The sequence below is a fragment of the Amblyomma americanum genome, chromosome 3 (assembly GCF_052857255.1).
Source record: "Amblyomma americanum isolate KBUSLIRL-KWMA chromosome 3, ASM5285725v1, whole genome shotgun sequence".
NCBI lineage: Eukaryota > Metazoa > Arthropoda > Arachnida > Ixodida > Ixodidae > Amblyomma > Amblyomma americanum.
The window spans coordinates 156,157,589-156,175,708 of NC_135499.1; the positions used below are offsets into that span (position 1 = coordinate 156,157,589).

The following is an 18,120-nucleotide window of genomic DNA, read 5'->3' on the forward strand; positions in this document are numbered from 1 at the left end:
AGGTGTGTTAACTATGCTTCATCTCACAAGTCGTTTGCAGCACTGTGAAAGATCCAGTTAGGGCCAAGGTAGACAACAAATATTTCCTGAACTATTTGAGCAGTGTTGCGACAACTTTTTTTACAATTATTGCCGTAAGTGAAAACGTATATCACGATGGAGTTTTGAAAGTACAGCGAGCGTTTCATTCTTTGTTTAAATTAGCAGAGAAAGTCCGCACGAACACAGCACTGCTACGGTCTGCTGTGAAGTGGTGCCCCGCTATTGGTAAACACGGTGTCCGCTGAGCCAGCAGAGTCTCCTTCGCGCAGCACAGCAGCTGGACACTAGTGGTCTTTACTTTCCAGTGACAGAGCCACCATCTGTGGGGATGAGGGGCATGGAGGAACACGTTTTGCAGTGCATATTGTTCTGATAGGCTCAGATCACTGCAGCCTCCACAGAGCTGTCGAGATGCGACTTGTGAGATGCAATATAACAAGCTGGTTAACTAATATTAAATAGTTGACCTTTTAGCTATTACAATTAGTACACAATTTAACTAATCGCGGTTAAATCATGCACAGCAACCAACGACAAGTCATTTCTTCATCATTAGACTCTTGGCAACCAGGGAGTGCTTGTACTTTGCATACAATAGCTTCGTCACTGTATCACTTTCCAAAACTGGCGGCATAATCCGCACCTCATAAAGTCGTCCCAGGCGAAATCACATCCGACCATTTGTGCTTCACATTGTTACAAATCGTTACCAAATCGACAAGTAACTAATCACACGGATGTTCAACAGTACCTTAAGCCATTTCTTGGCCATAAACCATGCTTTACATAAATTTCCGATGCCCTCTACTGTCAGTCCCATCCACATGGCCTTAATCCTTTCTTTCCACAGTGGCAAACATGGATATCAGAACCTAACATCGCCATAAATTAATACCAGCATGTGCTGCACTGCAGCGCCGATTCTACACCTTAAGCGCATGAATGACACCCATATCTGGTGGCTGAATCTAGCGCTCTTCATTCAGTGGCAAGAAAAGTGCCGTCGCCACAGTCAGAGAAGGCAACACGACGTGCGTCACAACATTGTCAACCACAAGCAGAAGCTCCCATCTTTTTCGCTATGTCATGGTTGAACTCAACAAGGCACTTGAAGTGAAAATCATGCATCATATTTATGAATCCACGCTCGTCGAATAACAAAAAAAGTGAGGCATTATTCAAGCCTTTGTGTTTGGTCTGTAGCGTACGGAAGCATACCTCCCAAAGTATCGCAGTTTGCTAGGTTTTCTACATCCCACAGTGGCACGACTGTCATGTGCTTTCCGCCTGCTCGCTGCTCCAAACTAGGCACTGCAAAAAGAGCACACACCAGTCACAGCACGCCAACTTTCTGCAGCAGAAAATTTTATATTCTGCAACGTCAGATTGAAGAATCCGCGCAATCCTACAGAAAACAGTGCACACACTGTGTAAACTTTTGCAATGGCTGCACTTTTTTTTTTTTAAACTCGGGTGTCAATTTTGAAGGCGTTTCCCCATACACGATGTAAAAAAAACAACATATAACCATGTTTTTTCTCACTTATCTAGTCCAAAACAGAGGGTGCAGCTCTTACACGCGATTCTGCAGTAATAGTAAAAAGTTTATTTTTTATATCCCGTACACCCCAAATATGCCTTCAACACAATCAAACCTGGCTTTGGTAGTTCAGCACCATGTATTGCTTCATATTCTATTTATTTGACTAATGACACTTTCTTGACATGCTCCACATCGAGTGTATGATGTCTATCTCAAAACTCCAACATACCTCCTGTGCTGAAAGCCATACAGATATTTGTGCACCCACCTCTCATTTTCTCTCCCAAGAAGTCCAATATCGCAAAAGTAGGGGGGCATCAGAACACATACAGAGTGTTACAAGAATTTAATAAAGTGTTTACAAACCATTTTTACCCCACTATTATTATGTTTTCAAAAGGCACCAATATCACAACTCTTACCGGTATATCACAAGACAACTGATTGCCAAGAAGCTGAAGAAATGGCCATTGCCTTAATTTGCCATCCTCAGCATCCAGGTTGAAAGCAAACAGTTGGGAGTAATCCTACCAGACTCACAAGCACCGTTCATTTAGAGCTGGACATATCCTTGGCAGCCTATGGGCTACTAACGGAAGCAGACAAAAAAGCTGCAATCTCCAGTGTACAGTTGGTCTGGACACGAGTCCCTAACTGGCAATCGGCTAGCCCACGCTGAAGCTCGAGCCAGGGCCCACCAAGCACCGGTAACAGAGGTAGAAAAAAAGGGAGCCAAACAACTATCCCGAAGAAAGGAAACGACAGCCAAACAGGCACGAACACCTTAGGCCAACCATTATTGCATTACACAGGAATAATCCAACTCTACCGTCCAGGAATGAAGCAACTATCCCCACTTCATAATTAAGAAACCCAACAGGAAGGATGCCATGGTGTGGTGGCACCTACAAACAAACTCTTTCCTGAATTAAATACATTAAACAAGTGATACCCCCCACAGTACCTTACCAAATGTCTCTTTAGTAGAAAGAAACCCACGCTATACCATACAACATGGGAATGCCATGCAAATCCGGCAATCCTGCCAGTAACCAAATTTTCCGCTTCCCAATGGGAGGCCGTGCTGCAAAACAGACCCGGAGGATCAGCTAGGGCTGGTGGACTGGGCTCGTCATGTGGCTAAAACTGCGGGAGCTCTGGACTAAGGGTTTCTCCACCCCTAAGACGGAAGAAAAGATACAAGACCTACATCTTTTTGAAACCGATAAAAGTTATTTTCTCCTCCAGAGAATCCCTTCATATTTAGACAACGGCACACACGCTCAATTGCAACAAAGGCAATCTACCCCCAATAATCACCCGCTGCTTGCATCACATCATGAAGCCTATATAATCAACCCTCACTTCCATCCCTTCATTGTGAACAAGTTCTCAGTAGTGGTGCCGAAACATCCTTTAATTTAACAAGATTGATCGGCGCTCGATACCTTCGTGCCATGAACATACCTGACGAGACGGAGCTCGCTTGTTGGGGAAGATGAATGAAGGAAGCAAGTCAAAGTGTCAGCAGAAATGCATTCATGACCAGGATCTTGCTCTCACGAGAAGTCCGATGGCTAAATAATCCCATTCATATTGTTCTTTCATTTCTCTTAATATCTGCAGAAATCAATAGCAACAACATAGAAAATTTGCATTGCTGGCAAAAATGTTAATCTTGTGGAATCACAGAGAACTAGGGGCCCTAGCTATCAGGAACAGTCACCTTCGTACTGTAACCGACCTCATTCTCACGAGGATGCAATTTCCATGTGTCTCACAAATTGCATGGAAGTTATGAAAAATTGGGCCCTCAAGAAATTTGTGGAAAATGCACACATAATTTGCCCCCCACCCCCCATGAAAAGAACCTTTAAACACAGTGAATTCCCATCTTCAGTATGTATTTGATACAAAGGTTACTGGTTTCAGGCAGAGTTCACACTTACGCAGACATTTTTTCTTCCCCATATATCATAACACCATCTCTGAATTTCCAGAAGTCCTCACTGAAGGACTCGGACTTCTGTCTGCATCGAGCTCAAGACTGAAATCACTCTTATCTTCTTGAAGACACGTCAAATTCCAGTCACTCTACTGCCCAAAGTAGACGAAGCCATCAACACCCTTGTTCAAGAAGGCACCTGCCAACACGTACAATCCACACACTACTCCTGCAGTGTGCATCATAAAGCTGAACAGCAAGATCAGGCTTCATGGTGATGGAAGCACATCCACCTCCAACCACAGACCAGCTTTTACCGCACCTTGCTAGATGCACTGTTTTCACACAGCTAGACCTCCATCAAGCCTACTAGCAGCTTGCTGTGGAAAGTGAACCAGCCGATCGCCTGACGGTCAGTACGCGCCGAGGACTGTTCAGAGTTTCACCTGTTGTTCAGAGTGACATCAGCCGTAGCCATAAGGCGGAAGAGCTCCTCGTGGAACTGCCTGGAGTCTACATGTACATTGACGATATCACACCAGGAGGTCTGGATGCCTACAAGCATGACAAACGCTTGTGAGCTGTGCTAAAACGCACAAGGGACGACAACATTTCTCCGAGCCGAGAGAAATTCACCTTCGCCACATTGGAAGTAACTTTCCTTGGATACCACATTGACACCACCAGTATTAGTTCAACAGAAGAAAAGGTTGAAGCCCTGAAGAGAGCTTATAGAGGCCTAAGCACTGCTGAACTTTAAAAACAGATTCCTATGTGGTGCTGCTCACATCCCTGAGCCTCTGTACAGTCTGCTTGTGAAGGACCAACATGGAGATGGCATCAAGTAGGAGCCGATACTTTCAACTGCTCCGAGGAGCTCATCTAGAGACATGCAACATCTTAGTCCACTACGACATGCACAAACCACTCACACTTGGCTGTGATGCTCCCGCCTAGCATAGGATTTCTTCCCTTTCACGAGAACTCAACTGGACTAGAATAACCTACTGCTTTGGTTCTTGCACTCCGAGCAACTGCCCACAAGAAAGAAAAGTCACTTCTGTCATGAATCTACATGCACAAGTCCGATTTATTTGCCTACCGTTGCAACTTCCCATGCCTGATATTAGAGAAATTCTTATGAACACTCACTGCTTGCACTTACTAGCTCCTAAGCTGCAGCTCACTTTCGTTCGCTCCTTAGTAAGCGTGTCATGGCAAGCTGTGCACCATCAATTCTCTTTGGAACCATTCACCAGACCTGGCATCACAGCTTCACATTTCTCACTCAGGCCCAAGAGGCCAGGATCCTGTTCACAATCTTAGGCGATTACTTGTGACTCACAGTGAGAAACCTGCTCATCGGGTCATCTACACTGGTGCACCTGAGGTAATAATTTAGGGCCACCAAGCGGATATATTTTCTCTCTTCCCTGTTGAACTCTGGTGAAAACATAAGGTCCTCTAGATGCACAGTGCGAGAGAACTCTCGCAGAACTTGGTCAACCTTGGTCTTGAAGTTCTTGTCAGAGCATTCACCGAAGCCCAGGCCTTTTCGGTCGCATTTTTCCTTGAGCACCACAGTGTAAAAAATACCACTACCATCCTTTCCCATGCAGTAGCAAGCTTTCCTGTCCACATAGACCAATTGAAGCAGGATACTGCTCCATCAGACACGACTGTTTTCAAAATAGCTGTCGATGAAAACTATGGCATTTCTTCACACTAATTATTTGAAAGCCATTACAGTACTTGAATGGTTTCAAATAATTCTAAAGATGCACTATTCGATTCATTCAGTGAATGGAATAGAATATTAGATTTGCTGCTAAAAAATTATCACTGGCAGACCCCTACGTATAATAAATGTTTTACCGCCCACCTGCTAGTCACTCCCTTTTTTGGAAGGCCTGACAACACAAGAAGCCAGACATTTTTTTCACTACCCTATATTTGTCAAAAAACGTCCCATATACAATTCTTTCCAGGGGAATGGTGCCCGTTCATTGTTGCTACAGCCATCATGCTTGGAGTGCTCACTTGCAGGGTAAGACAGGTGGACCAGGTCAAGGTGTCAGTAGAAGAAAATTTATAGCCAGGATATCACTTTAATGAGAAATTCAAAAGCTAGATATCAACATTCAAATTGGTCTTTTGTTTTTGTTAAAACTTGCAGTAACAATATATATCAAAGTTTAGCCCTTTCTTTCGCAGAATTAAGGAATGCTCGGAGCCCAAGCTAAAGATAAGGAATATTCATGTATAAATGCCAGAATTTTCCACTTCACTGCTCTTGCATTGTTGGGTTAACCTACAGTACCAGCAGCTCTAACACAAGCATGGCTGTTGCGAAGAGAACATGATGTTTGGGCATGCTTTCTATGCCAACTTTACATATAGTGCTAGTGTTTGCAACCACAGCCGTCTCAAGACAAAGCAGCCAACAGTTGAAAGCAGCGAGCTTATAGGAAATTCTCCAGAGTGCACGCTTCAGTGAGTGTGAGAAAACCCTTTCCGAGACACCTTGAGACACTGGGTGTGGATAGATGCTGATGGCCACATGGCCAGACCAGTTTTCGACAGGTTGCTGTGTTGACGCCAACTGTGCCACCCTTTGAACAAAAACACGGGGCTCAAGTGAGGTTGGTATGTGACTTGAGCACACATTATATTATACACGTAAAAAAAAGGGCTATTAATGCACACACACATGCACGCAGGCACAGAGAGAGAGAGAGAGAGAGACAGAATAATTACCGCAGCTTAAATGAAATACTTTATTGGTCAGATCTGATGGGGATAATCTTTATATTCACGAGATAATTATATGAACTTGAATATTATGTAAGAATTAGTTTTTCTCTGGACAATAATGCACACTAGTTCAGAATGTTGCAAAAATATGAAGGACAGATACAAGATAATTTTGGGTGCAAAATGCATAGCATATTGCTAAATGCACTAGAGGGCCCTTAACTTTTCCACTATGCGAGCAAAGCCAAACACTGCTTTCAAAACAACTGCTCACAAGCGGTTAACACAGCCACTCCAGTTGTGAATATGTATGCAAAAGTCCAATATATCGCACAATGCTGCAGTTTGTCATGCCCGATAGCACAAAAGTTCTTATGAGCAATCAGTGCTTGCAATTAGTAGCCGATATGGCACAGTTCACTCCTTGGCAAGCACGTCATGGCAAGCTGTGTTCTCTTTCGCACCACTCGCCTGACCCGGCATCACAACTTCATATTTCTCTGTGTGGCCTGAGGCCAGAACCCTGTCCAGAAGCTCGCGTGCAGAAATCTTGTGACTCAGAATGAGAAACCTGCCTAACGGGCCGTTCACAGTTCTGCTTTTGAGGCGATACTTTTGGGCCTCCGAATGGATATACTTCCTTTCTTCGTTGTTGAACTCTGGTGAAAACACAAGGTCCTCTAGCACCACAGTGAGAGAATAATCTCGCACAACTTGATCAACCTTGGTCTTGAAGTTCTTGTCCACTTGAGCAGAGCTTTCACTGAAGCCCAGGCCTTGTCGGCCGCATGTTTCCTTGAGCACCACAGGGTCAACAATGCCACTTCCCCCCTTTCCCATGCCACCACCAGTCCAACCCATCATTTTGAGGAGCTTGTGGCCAACGTTCTCCGAGCTTAGTATCTCCTCAGGGCCCCTAAACATGTCTCTGGTCAATTCAGATCCATGCCTGCACACACGCTGTTTCACCCTCAGTGTTGGAGCAATGCTCTGGAGGTATGCAAGAGATGCAGCAGCTGCTTTCTGCTTGGCCTCTTTTTTTGTACTGCCAAATCCCTCCTTGAGCATGTGGCGTCCAAGCTGGTACGTGCAAACAAATCCGGACTCAGTGCCCTGCAGATGAAATGCTCCTACGAGCTGGTTCCCGACAGCCGTCAACTTCAGTGTCGACATGGCATCACTGGGAGAATATAAGGCTTCAACCACAACAACCTTCTCCAGGCCAAGGCCACCATTAATAACAGTCGAACTCTGTGCAGTGCGCTTAGTTTTCCCATTACACTTCTCTTCGGCCTTGCCAATTCGTTCGCACTCACGTGACGCGTCAGCGCTTTTAGGCACCGAACTTCTGCCAGCACGTTTACCTTTCACACTGCTTTTCTTCGCAGCCTTGCAAACTTGTTTGCGCTCGCGGGGCATGTGGGCGTCTTTAGGTAGACTGGGGCAAACACTTGCGAACTTATCCCAGACTGAATTCAGCGCGAGACACTTGGCTTTCTTTTTATTCCCAGCCGAAGCAACTGCCAGAGTTTCACCACCAGCGCGGATAACACATTCAATCGTCTGCCGTACCTGGAACTTAAGCTTGAAACCACATGTTGCAAAAGCCTGTTGTAACACATCGAGTTTGTCTACGCCGATGATTACATCGTCTTTTATAAGCTGCGTCACGGCCTCGAATTTTGAGAGCTGTGCGGCGACCGTGGGGTCGGCAGTAGACGGAGCATTGGAACTCGCAGAGGGGGCTTCTTCCGGCGGCTCGTCTGGTGGTTTGCGTGCAACCTTCGCAGCACCGGAGATGTCAGGGCTGGCTCCTCGTTTACGTGGTTCGCACCCGTGACCAGCTCCGTTGTCAACATCGACTACTAACGACTGAGCAGGGATTTCCGACGAAAGCTCATGCGGCGGTGTGGCACTGCCCCTCACGATGATGACCGGCGCAATTGGGGGAACGTTTGGTCGCTCCGGCCTAGGCACGTCCTTCGCTAGCTCACGCACAAATTCCGTCACAGCGGCCGGGTACGCGCAGCCGAGCATTTTCATGTTCGCGAACACCTGTGCCAGACACAGCAGTCGGTCCTGCGGAAGACGGTCCCAGTGCTGCAGAATGAATTGCCGACGCATGCACCACTGCTCATCCGACTCCCACCGGTTCCGAAGCCGTTCCAAATGCTCCATGCTGTCGCGGTTGCCGTGAGCTTGCAAAAACTTACCTCTCACGCTGTTACTGTTTTTGTTGCCTCAAATACGATGGCACATGGGGGATTGGCCAGGGTTTGAAGGTGGGGGAAACAAAGGAACAAAAGTAAAACCACAACACAACGATCCATGCACGACAGTTTCGTACGCGATCCACGCGCAAGTTTCGTACGCGAGTTGCGAAGTTTCGCTTTTGTTTAGAAGCACGCGGCATGCACTCCTAGCACGCTCGCCAAGAGCGCTTGTTCCACATATTGCGGAATAACGCGAAAATTTTCTTCACTCCCTCCTTTATCTCGCCATTTCCTTTCAAAATTTTTGTATTACAGCGCTTGTGCATACATTTAGCGCTCTTGATCTCATTGGCACAGCATAACACTTCTCGAGCGCTGAAGCCTGCTCACTGCATTTTTTTTTTTTTTTGCGGTGTTCATGTACTAACCGCAACACATTTGTCGGTATAGTTTCAATCAGGCACGGTAAGCACATGAAAGTTCTGCGACGCAAAAAAAAAAAAAAAACGTAAGGATGGGGCTTCCAGCTCGCATTTAACCGCGCACCGCACAAAAACAAAGCACACGGAACACAGGAACTATCAAGAAAAACCACGCCATGAGATTGTGGCCGTAAACCATTCCTTTATTCATTGTTCATGGTACAGAAAAGCATGTTGCTGTTATTGGATGTGTCGATCTCTGCACAGAAGTGGTCTTCAGTGCTGCAATAAGCTTAAAAAAAAAAAAAAATCTTACCTTTGAAGCAGCAGCTTGCTCTTGCTGGGTTCTCCAGCAGGGACCATCTGTGAAAAAAAAAAAAAAAAAAGCCCAGCAATATTGTTGTGTTCTGTTTTATGGCACATAGGCAGCTAAAGCCATCATGCACCAAGCACAAAGTTTAGCAATAATTCTACGTTATGTATCTGCACTATGATGAGTTCGGTTCAACCTACATTTCACGCCAAGCAGATGCCCCCAACAAATTATCCCCAAAGCATAGAAGTTGCATAAAAATGTGCAGACTACACTGAATGTGCCTTCAACAGGCTATCACCACAGCCCAGTTTATATTAACTTTACATGCTCACATAAAGAAGAAAGTGGTTACACCACTGCTTGGTGCTAATGCCAGCAAACATTTCTGAATCTGCCACAGAAGTGTCACTCTGTGCTATTACTTCACTACACTTGTAAAAAGTAAGTTCATTTTATTATGTCCAGTGTACATGATAGACAATACTAAATGGCAGAACAACATCTGATATGAAACGCTGATGATACTCGCAGACTTTACTTACACGGACACAACGTATTCAACTATACTCAGAACATCGCATTTTCAACTTGCATCTAAAGCTATTGCATATGTGAAAAACTTCGTAATACAGTTGCCTGCTTACTGCCGGCCATCATGGTTACATTTCCAAGTGCCACATGCATTTACATGCCACACTTAATCAATTAAAATACCGAGAACTTTATCACAGTCATGTCGAAGCACCAGAGACTTTAAAGCACAGCACCTCACAGCACCTGTGTTAGTGTGTGTCTGCCTCCCTTTCGTCCGTGTTCTTGTTGCGCAGTTCGTCTTTTTTGCATTATGATCAACCAACCAGCCCGACAAGTCCTGTTGGCTCACCTCACAAGGACACGAACTTACAATTTTGATGCATGTGGACCTTCAGCACAATAAGTGTTGAGTCCATCTGGCACCAAAGACAGAGCTCATATTTCGTTCTTAAACTGCTCATTGGCCAGTAGCTGCAGAGGCTTGCAGTTGATACTTTAGAAGTGCAGTTCACTTCTTTTTGCAATTATAACTCCACGCAATTCCAGAGGAGCAAGTGCACAGGTGACTACTTTAGTTAAATTACTGCCTTCAGTAACTTCCAGCACCCATGTTCCTTAGTACTTAGTAGAAACTTCTATGAATAAAACATATCAATGCTCCACCTTTCACAATATCTTTGGGCACTAGAGGCTGCACACTTCCCTTTCCATTTGTTTTTCGGTCCACAACTCACTTTCAGTGCGTCAAAAAAGGGGAAATGACAACTGCACAGTCAGCGACTTCAGGACAACACATCCAACGCCTAGATTCCGGAACCGTTGCTCGCAGACGCCGCCGTCCTCGCAGGCAACAATCCCTGCACCCGAAATGTCAAACTCGTTCGCAACAACGATGACGAGCAGCATAAAGCTTTTCGCGAGTGCTCCGTCACCTACACGCTAGAATGCTTTAAACCACGGCCCCAAGAGCATCAACTTTAGCAAGCAGGATGTGCCACAGTAACAGGACTGAAGATGAATGGTATTTCGATTGCTCTAACGAATAATAGGCAAGCGCCTATTAAAATTGCGTCGCTCAGCGCAGTGTTCTCTTGTAATGGAAGGGATCCAATAACAGGAACGCAGTTTTACTGTACGTGACGATGTATCGTCGAGGCCCTACTGCAGGAAAACTACTTTTCACTTAAGTGGCAACACAGCTACGCCTATGAACGGCCGGCTTCTCGGATGACGCACAGGTCGTACTGTACAGCCTGAAAGTCAAAAGCGGCGCCAGAGAGCTGCAAATGAGTAGAGAGTTACTATACCGCGCGAAATGTCTACCAACAGCGTGCACACCGCCGAAGAAGCCTTATAGTTCGTCGACCACTCCATCCACTGCGCCGTGCAATAGCATGAACAAAACTCGTCAGCAGGAAATTCACCGTTTTCTCAGAAGCACTTCCACCGCAGGCAACACCACTTAAGTGTAGCACTCACTGGCGTTACCAGACAGCCCCGCACTAACGGTGCTGTAGCGGCTTGCAGAGCTTGCGAACTAGTTATCAGCCCAGTCCTTACATTCCTGGATCCACCTTTCATTGTTTCGCTTCTAGTGACGAGACCACGGGAGTTTTAGCGAGTTTGAATTGAGTAGCCACTTGCTCTTCACCACAGCAAACACTGAAGAACGCTCCACGGTCAGCGAGGAATCCCGACAGAAGGCTGCGCCCTCTCAAATTCCTGCATGTCGCGCTCGAAATCGTGCTTGGCTGCACGACGAGTTTCACGCACGCACAGTTTCCTGCCATTTCACTTCGATAACTTTCCGCGAAAATGGAATACTGACCGTACAGTCGGGCGAACTGGCTCACAAAACCTCACGCGCCAGAAGCCTTGTCAGAAACCGCCACTAGCGTTAGGCCTGTTCGGCCGGCAATAGCCAACAGTAGCCAATCCGCTCATGCAGCCACAAGCGACGAGTATAAAAATGGCTATGGCGCTGTCGCGCGTGGTGGACAAGTAGTCGTTTTGAAACTCCCTTGTGCCGGTAGGGCGGAAAACAAGCACCCATACAGTGCAATGCAGAACGACAGTTCTACGAAGGACGACCGGCCCTTGTTCGCTCGGGGCTTTATTTTCCCGTCGCCGCCGGCATCTCCGTACCAGAGCCCCATCCGCGGCCCACCGCGGCAGTCTTTTTCCGCGCCCAACTCGTCTCCACGCGGCCAGCACCACTCTGCTCTCACGTCGCCGTTCTCCTCCCCCAGATTCAGCACGCCCGTATTTGGCCGCCACCCTAGACAGCCGAAGTATCAGAGGGAGAGCTACGGCTCGCCCCGTTCGCCATGGCAGCCGCAAGGCCAATACCAGAGCTATCCACAAAGGCACCGTTTCAGCTCTAGCCCACGGGTATGCACTCCGATCTATCTACGGCAATGCACGCGACCTTTCAGTATAACGCCGCGACTTACTTAAATACCGCCGAATTATACCCGAAGCTTCGCAGCCCGTCAACTCGAGACACTGCATGGTTGACGCGCGCGATCGCTTTGTCAGGGGCTCGCAAGTCACCTGCAGTCTGCATTTATAGCAGTGTAAAAACAATAAATGGAGTACGTGGTCAGAACGTTGCGTTGAGCCAATAGGCACACGAATATTTTGCATGCCCGTGCGCGTTAACCTCGCGGCCGATAGCTATAAAACCACTCGCGCGAGTTGTCATGCAGTATTTACATCTTCGTGTCAAAATGCCAGGACACCTTATTTGGCTAAGGTTAATTTATTTAAATAACCGGCTTCAACAATGCTTGCGACAAATGCAGCACAAGCTTTCTCTGTACACATTTCAGCCATGAACATTCGTTCGTTCACTCCAGCGCCAGAGTAAAATGCCACTAAAAGAGTAGCAGCCTTGCAATGCACACCATTTATGTACCCGGCCATGTCTTCAAAACACATGAATGTGGTTATGGCTCTGCCACAATGAATCTTGTAATCGGGTAAGGTTAAAGCCCTACTGAAATTCAGCCTAGATGCAAAGTATAAATAGGAATGTTTCATCATGTACCATAATGCCCATGAAGAAGGGGATGTAGGGAAGAACATTTACGTTTTTATGACACCTAGTCCACCGTCACACACACACTAGATGCGCTGAACCAAGCTTGCACTGTACTGTAACAACAGTAAAGCGCCTCTAGAATTAATGGCAGTTTGGTCCTACAAACCTTTCATGTATCACTGTTTGGCAGCACTGTCAGTATTCAGTATTGTTGGGGGTGGCAATGAGAATGGACCAAAAGCTGCGCACGGCGTTGAGCAGCTGCCCCCAAATGTAGTAGTGTGTGGCACTGCTGAGGCAGCAGAGCACTGCTGCAAGTGCCCTGTGCTGGTGCCTGCCATTTATTTCTCTTGCTCTTCTTCCCGTGACGTCCAGTCTTCGGGATCCCAGGCATCCAGCTGGTCCGGGTCACCATTCCATTCGTCGCCCCGCTATAGGGGATCTGGTGGCAGCTCCGATAGCTATGTCAAGCCATCCATGGTCGAGGACCCGTGGGCAGAGCTGCAAGACATGGTTCAAGTCACGCAAGACATGCCATGCACCACGGCCACTCAAGAGACAGATTCAGCTCCAGAACCTGCCTGCAGCGTATCAACATCAGACAGCAGTGGACAATGTATGGCAGAGACTGGTGCCAACCCCTCAGCGAGGCATCAGCCAGCCACAGACCAAAGTCAGTGCTCATAGTGATGGCAGAAAGCAGTGCTAGTGGTGTTGCATCTCTCTTATTTTTTCAAGGCCAGTGTTTTATGGATGCACACAAGTGGGGCCATACTTACTGAATTAACCTGGGCCACTGGCCTCTGTGACGTTCAGCAGCATTGTCCAGAAGTGCACCTAAGCTCCACTGTCAAATGAATGTTAGCATGCTTCGTACCTGGCATTTGCACCTGCTCACAATTTTAAAAGATTCAGTCTGCTCAGATGCAGCCCATAAATACAAATTTAAATCCGGGCAAACAGTTGTTGCCCTAGCCAAAATTGCTGGCCAAGTGACGTGCCGCTCCATCAAGCTGTAAATAAAACGCATGACCGATTACAAAGTTTGTCTCTAAGTCCATGTCCTGTGCTGTGCTCAAGACAAGCTGGTGTAATACTCTCGTAGTGTGCTCGCTATGCTGTGCCGATTGGCAGAGCAACCTAAATAAGCTTATCTTTTGTAAAACTCATTGATTCAATGCAGAGGTGCTATATCTGACACTAACCCAATGCACCCACACAAACCTTTTACTTTTTCTGCCAACAAAGCATAACTCTTGACAACACTTCATCAGGAGAAAAAGCAAGATCAACTTACATGGTGATAGCAAGAAATTCTCTAGCTTCTTGCCTAACTGGTCACGTGTGCCACTAACTCGAGTTCTCCTCTCGCCAAGGCAGTGCTGCCGATTTCCTTGCAAGAACTTGGCAAAAAAATTACACGGTCACGTAGAAGTGCTAACATCAAACAAATACCACAGACAAGGTGCTATTCAAACATGTACTAAGAGAAACTCGGAATGCAAATGCAACACATCAAAACTCACCAATTCAGCTAGCACTACTGTTCACTGCTTTCACGGGAGTACCTGCAAAGACACGCGTCAAAAGTTAGTTTTTGATGTAGGTGTCAAAAGCAAAACAGAAAGGGACAGCAAGTTTCAGTTACAGCAGAAAAAAAATGAAATTACAGTTTTCCAACATTCCACACACCAATACGACCACAACCACAAGGGGCAAAGCAGTGGGGACTGCCTTGTTTCAGTTACAGCAGAAAAAAAATGAAATTACAGTTTTCCAACATTCCACACACCAATACGACCACAACCACAAGGGGCAAAGCAGTGGGGACTGCCTTGTTTCAGTTACAGCAGAAAAAAAATGAAATTACAGTTTTCCAACATTCCACACACCAATACCACCACAACCACAAGGGGCAAAGCAGTGGGGACTGCCTTGTTTAAATTTAGAGACATCAGAAACTTGATATGCCTGGCTGTGAAGAGGCACCCCATATACTTAACTCACCTGCATATAATAATACTGCAATAAAATAGAATATATTACAAATAACTTGAAAGTGTATAGCAGTAAGGCTTTTTTTACTGGATGCCTCTGTTGAGGGCACCAAGCAACTTTTACCATTCACGTGGAGTCCTCTCATAATGACAAAAAGCAGGAACATTTGGTAGTTACAAATTCACAATGTAAATTACAACAGTTCCAAGTCATGGTATAAAAGTACACCAAACCAAATCATTAATGTTTGCTATAAAACATGATGGTATATTCTGCAGGCAACAGAAACAGAAGTTGTGTTTGACATTTTAACTTGCTTTTACAACAGTAGGAGTGCAAAATTCGTAAATTAAAATTCGTTTTTGAGGACAGGAAATGACGCAATATCTGTCCCGCATATCTCGGCGGACACCCGAACCGCGCCGGAAGGGATAAAGGGGGGAGTGAAAGAAGAGGCCGCGGTGGAGGGCTCCGGAATAATTTAGACCACCTGGGGATCTTTAACATGCACTGACACTGCACAGCACATAGGCGCCTTTGCGTTTTTGCCTCCATCGAAACGCGGCCGCCGCGGTTGGGATCGAACCCGGGTACCCCGGCTCAGAAGCCGAGCGCTCTAACCACTGAGCCACCGCGGCATAATGTGCCTTTCAGTGACTAAGTACTAAGGTGCGCGGACTCCCATGCCTAGCATAGTAACCACAGAATCCAACAAAATTCCCCGATTTCAACCTAGCCAACAACTCTGCCAGTCATGGCAACATGTACTGCACATTTTTCATTTTCGGCGTGAAATTACTCGTGTCCAAATCTCGCGGTCGTAACCCGAATCTGGTACCGCTATTCTAAAGCATTCGAAGTATTTAGCGCCGTCTATACCGATAGCGTTACCGCCAGCGCCACCGCGCATGCGCAGATAGCTCCAACAGTCCAGGTGCAGGCCAACTGCGGGTGCACCTGACGCACGAGCACAGTAGCAGTAGCCGTGGGCCTGAAAATAGCAGCGCAAGCGATAACCGCTACGCTAAACTTTCTACTGCATTACTAGATATACACGCGCGGCGCGCGACGGAATTCCCTGCAATCGACATCGCTATCATTGCAGGCAGCTGTAGACGAGAAGTTTCAAGGTCCCAGAGTGACCGCACATTGAAGCAGCACTGTGAAATTGCAAGTACAGAAACGAAAGCTGTCAGCATCAGCTGAACAGCATGCAAGTTCTTGGACATCGACTACTCGAAAAGGGGGGGGGGGGGGTGCAGATTAAATTTCAAATACTCTTTCACTGAATACCCCCAAGTGAAAGCAGATTAAAACAAATGTTAAAGGCTGCTTCCCACTGAACGGCTTCACTGAGCTTCTCAACGCGCTCAAAAAAAAAAAAAACCTTCGGTGCGAGATTTCGAGCGGCATGGCTGAAGTTTCGGTATCGGAGCACGCACGCGCGACAACAGATCCGCGTTCCATTCCAGAAATGCATCCCTTATCCAGACCCACTAGCCGATGCAAGTTGTCGATTCTGGAATCTCAGCTCAAGCAGGTCTTGCCCGCGGTGCAGTCACTTAAATAAAAAAAAAAAGTATCCGTTTTTTTCCTCTCCTCTCCTTCATTGTCTCATATTCGACAAGCACACTCGAGGCTTCATTACAAAGGTGCCGCGAAAACAGATGTGAGCGCAGCCCAAAGAACGCACATGAAACAAGCAAGTCAGGCGACACTAGCCGTCGCGCCCTTTCACAGAAACCATTCAAGGCAGCGACGGTTTCTTTCGATGCCTGTTGCTACAAGCAACGCACGCAGCGTCACCGGCGCCTCGGAGCAACTTGAAACAGCTGTGCCCACTCTCTCCATTTCCCGCAACCCTGGGGCCGTAATGTCGTTTTTTGTTTATTGGTTGCCACTGATTTTACAGGTGTTTTACAAACTATAGCAAATGAATGCGTTCGCAGACGTCTAACGAATGCCGCACCAGCATGCTGGGTTCGACTTTCACACAGCGGGAAAGTACGCTCACAGCAGCCTGAGAGGAAGTTTTTTTTTTTTTTCTGTTCAAACATGTGCGCACAAGCCTGCCTGCGATCAAGCCGTTCGCCTTGGCCGAGGTGCTCCTCAAAAACGGGTAGCGCGAGGGGACCAATTGGGCCAATTAAATGACGCTCCCGAGTGTTCAACAGTCAGAGACCGATTTGTGGGCATCTCGGAGGGGACGGGGGTTACACTAACGTGGGAATAGGGTGGACGGCATTCGTGCAAGTGTGCCTCAGCTAGCGTACAGGAGCCATGAATGAACGAACATTGCCACTTAACTCCCAGGTAGCACCAACAGAACGTCATGGAATTGCTGCATACGTTGCAGTTATGTTACATGGGGACGTTATGCTGAACATTAAAACGGTTGTAATATCCTAAACGTTCGTATAATATTCACACTAAACATAATGTAAATGTCGTTATAAATGTGAAGCAACATTACAAGTCTATTTCAAACACATTTGCTGAGCTCTTTTTCACTTGTTGTACGTACATGGTTCTATTCAAATAACAGAATTTCGAAGTCGAATCTCTCGGATAGCGCCAAAATTAAAAAAAAAAATCCTAATTCCCCATTCATCACAATCACTTGGCTAGATATACAAGCATGAGCCCATGGTAAACTTTCGAAGGTGGGTATGCACGAGTTGCATTAGTTGTGCGGTAAATTGTGAATTATGGGGCTGGTGTGAGCGGCACGTGGTATTTTAAATTTCACATTTCGCAGGTCTGGTCCTGAATAGTTACTTTACTGTTTTGTCGAAAATTGCATACGCGTTTCAATGCTCTTTACGATAAGCAAAAAAAAAAATCCTAACGTTTATATGCGAAGTTCACGAAACATACAAAAATGAAGGTATATCATTAAATATTCATTAACGTTTTTTTTAATACGCTTCAATGCTACCTCAGCATTGTTCATGGTTGCAGCAAAGTACGACATGTACGCCCGGCGTGCGTGGGCGTCTTCCACGCGCCGAAAGTTAACGGAAGCACCGTGTCGCGAAATCCATGTATATCCGCCTCAAAAGGCGCCAACCACTTTTTTTTCTCTCTCTGGGAATCCAGTCATGTCCATGTTAGCAGCATACGACCGTGCGTAAGTGCCCAAGAACATTTAACTTTATGTGGTTACGAATAATAATCCCCCGGCCGCCCCAATCCCAATCCTGCGACACACGCCATGTTTGACACTCGACAGACGAACCTCCGGAGCCGTGAAAGGGCTAAACACCAAAAAGTGCTCTAAGTCTGGCGCCGTCTGTGGAAGGCACGAGCT

At 46.5% G+C, this 18,120-nt stretch overlaps 3 protein-coding genes across 3 annotated transcripts in view; 1 reads left to right on the forward strand and 2 right to left on the reverse strand.

Moving 5' to 3' along the window:
- Nucleotides 1–3,592: 3,592 nt before the first annotated feature.
- LOC144125251 (uncharacterized) lies at nt 3,593–9,108 on the reverse strand. Its single transcript, XM_077658474.1, has one exon. It carries the CDS (start codon nt 8,460–8,462, stop codon nt 6,702–6,704), a length of 1,761 nt encoding a protein of 586 aa, XP_077514600.1. The 5' UTR covers nt 8,463–9,108; the 3' UTR covers nt 3,593–6,701.
- Nucleotides 9,102–18,120, reverse strand: part of LOC144125250 (uncharacterized) — a 71,181-nt gene continuing 62,162 nt past the window's right edge. Inside the window, exons 12-14 of the transcript XR_013313355.1 lie at nt 14,339–14,380; nt 12,979–13,313; nt 9,102–9,282 (exon numbers count right to left, since the gene is read on the reverse strand). The gene's annotated coding sequence lies outside the window, so the exon portion shown is untranslated. The remainder of the gene's footprint in view (nt 9,283–12,978; nt 13,314–14,338; nt 14,381–18,120) is intronic.
- On the forward strand, nt 11,831–13,855 carry LOC144125252 (uncharacterized). Its single transcript, XM_077658475.1, has 2 exons — nt 11,831–12,160; nt 13,188–13,855. Exons 1-2 carry the CDS (start codon nt 11,831–11,833, stop codon nt 13,497–13,499), a joined length of 642 nt encoding a protein of 213 aa, XP_077514601.1. The 3' UTR covers nt 13,500–13,855.

What these genes read in the sequence shown, in the direction of transcription:
- LOC144125251 (XM_077658474.1), bottom strand. Translation starts at nt 8,462, where the DNA reads ATGGAGCATTTGGAACGGCTTCGGAACCGGTGGGAGTCGGATGAGCAG.
- LOC144125252 (XM_077658475.1), top strand. Translation starts at nt 11,831, where the DNA reads ATGCAGAACGACAGTTCTACGAAGGACGACCGGCCCTTGTTCGCTCGG. An exon ending in GTTTCAGCTCTAGCCCACGG is followed by an intron (nt 12,161 to 13,187) that starts GTATGCACTCCG and finishes CGTGACGTCCAG; the next exon opens with TCTTCGGGATCCCAGGCATC.